We start from the raw sequence: 2189 nt of genomic DNA on the forward strand, positions 1-2189 counted from the left end.
GAGCACAAGAATCCCTACAGGAATAATGCAATTTGCTATAAAAAGGGGGATTCCTCTTGTACATCCCATTAATAATAATTAAGGAAAGCAATGGTAGGAACAAGTAACAAAAAGTACAATATAATTCATCAACCATCAAATTTTCTTCACAGTTTGCATTTTGTTTAAATTCCTATAAGCACCTACATTGTAAAATGCAATTTTGTAAAACTTTTTTTGTTTTTTTTAATCCAGCCTGTGACAAACACTTGGTAAAATGAATATAGATTTTCTTATTTCATGGACCGCTTTTCACTAGAACAAAAAACTTTTTTTTTTACTTTCCCCCCCTATTTTATACAAACAGATTGGTTTCCATTTAAAGTAAACATATAAAAAACTTGAGGCTATTGCTTGCAACATTGAACCAGGAAGTGAAGGAAATCAATTATTCGGGCCACACGAAAGGGAGGCCTTGCTTTCTCTCACTTAAGCCTGCCGAATTTCTGAATGCTATGGAAAACTTGCAGAAAAGGACGACTACCTCCAATGCAAATTTCACCTCCTCAGCCCAAGTTCCACTGTTGTCTGAGTCCTTCTAACAATCATCACTTTATAGTAAGGAAAAATAAACTATCCCAACAGAACGTAGGAAGGCACATGCAGCCACATATACTATTACACAGTCAGTCTTCCATGATGCAGCTAGCGAGGCAGCATCACGGATACCGGCTGCTATAAATTAAAACAAAACAAAAAAAATCATGAAAATTACGATCACCTGATCTTGTTGTATACTTTTGGTTCAGCACTATAAATCAAGTTAAATCTTGTTTTCAAAAATACTCCCCCCCTCCCCCCAAAAAGGCATATGAGAAACAAAATATGCATAATGACAATGGGCAGAAATGCTAATTAAACAGCTTATAAAGAGAAAAGTGCCTTGTAGAGGGAAGAAAACAACCAATGCTGTCAGATTCAGAGGCTTGTGCTACTGTAGATGCCACCTTTGTGCTTGCTGCCTTGGCAGAAGCAGGAAAACCAAACCCAGGCAAACAGCAAAGAGGAATGCAAAACCCAGGAGTTTAAAAAAAACCCAAAACTGATAGAAGATACCAGAGAGAACGTGAAGCACTTCCAATTCCTCCCCCCCACCCCGTCCCCAAAGCTCTCTTGCAAGCTTATCTTGTGGATTTTATTTTCATGCCATTGTTTCTGAAGAAGGTAATTTAAAAAAAAATATGGCACACACTTGTCAGTTTCTTCACTCCCGCACCGCGCCCCAGTCTTCTCCTCTTCCAAGTGTGTTTGTTTTTTTTTCTTCACAAAAGGACTCTCTGTTAGCAAGTAACAAATGCAATCTTCTTACAGAGTCCCTCACGATTATCCTGATGGTTCTATCCAAGTCCCAGGTTTATTCTCGTGTGCTACACCAAAGGGGGAGGCACTGTAAAGGCAGTTCTGAAAATAAGGGAGGGGGAAAACCCAAGGGGAAACAAAAAAAAACCCCCCCAAAAAACAATAATGAACAATAACACCCCCTCCCTCCCCTCCTGCCCAAAGTTGATGATAGAAACAGTACTTTTGGAGGCATGATCCCAGACTTCACTGTTAGGAGATGATAGCGGGAGACCATCTAACTATAGTCAGATTGTCCGAACTGACCGACCGCTTCTTTGCTGATTTCCTGAAGTCCTTATACTTGTCTTCACACAAGCGAGAGATGGCCTGGGGGAAGGGGAGAGATAGCCCGTGGAGAATGGCAAGAAGAACACAGGCAAGAAAAACAAAAACTGCAGACACAAAGCAAATATTCTCTGTCCTTTAAATGTCGGGGCTGCACATTCTGAACGCCAACCAACGGAACACATCCCATCGTCTGTGTCCTCCCTACTGCCCTGCCCCACCACACTGTTTTTGTACTCCAGGCATGTAGTACAACTTGCCTAGGGAAGCCGTGGTATCTGGTCCAGAGCAAAAGGCAAAGATGCTCCACTTCTCAGTGGCACAGGGATCTCTAGAATCACAACACATACCTGGACAGCAAGGGACGACTGGCAGAGAAAGAGTGACTCACCAGGAGTCTCTCTGGCCAAGATGCTAGGGCAGGGTGGAGGGCTTCTGGCCTCCAAGCAACTGGCTGGGGAGAGTCAGGTGCACCCCAGGCTGAAGAAGTGGACTATGACTGTCTGTACTAGATCAAACACACG

The 2189-nt window shown here is 42.5% G+C and overlaps 1 protein-coding gene across 1 annotated transcript in view; it reads right to left on the bottom strand.

Moving 5' to 3' along the window:
• Positions 1-239: 239 nt before the first annotated feature.
• The window catches only part of LOC107123451 (cyclin-Y-like), a 58361-nt gene continuing 56411 nt past the window's right edge, over positions 240-2189 (bottom strand). Inside the window, 1 exon segment of the mRNA XM_015426701.1 lies at positions 240-1707. Coding sequence (XP_015282187.1) covers positions 1591-1707 — 117 coding nt within the window. The 3' untranslated portion in view covers positions 240-1590.

The sequence above is a fragment of the Gekko japonicus genome, unplaced genomic scaffold (assembly GCF_001447785.1).
Source record: "Gekko japonicus isolate JY-2015 unplaced genomic scaffold, Gekko_japonicus_V1.1 scaffold2775, whole genome shotgun sequence".
Taxonomy (NCBI): domain Eukaryota; kingdom Metazoa; phylum Chordata; class Lepidosauria; order Squamata; family Gekkonidae; genus Gekko; species Gekko japonicus.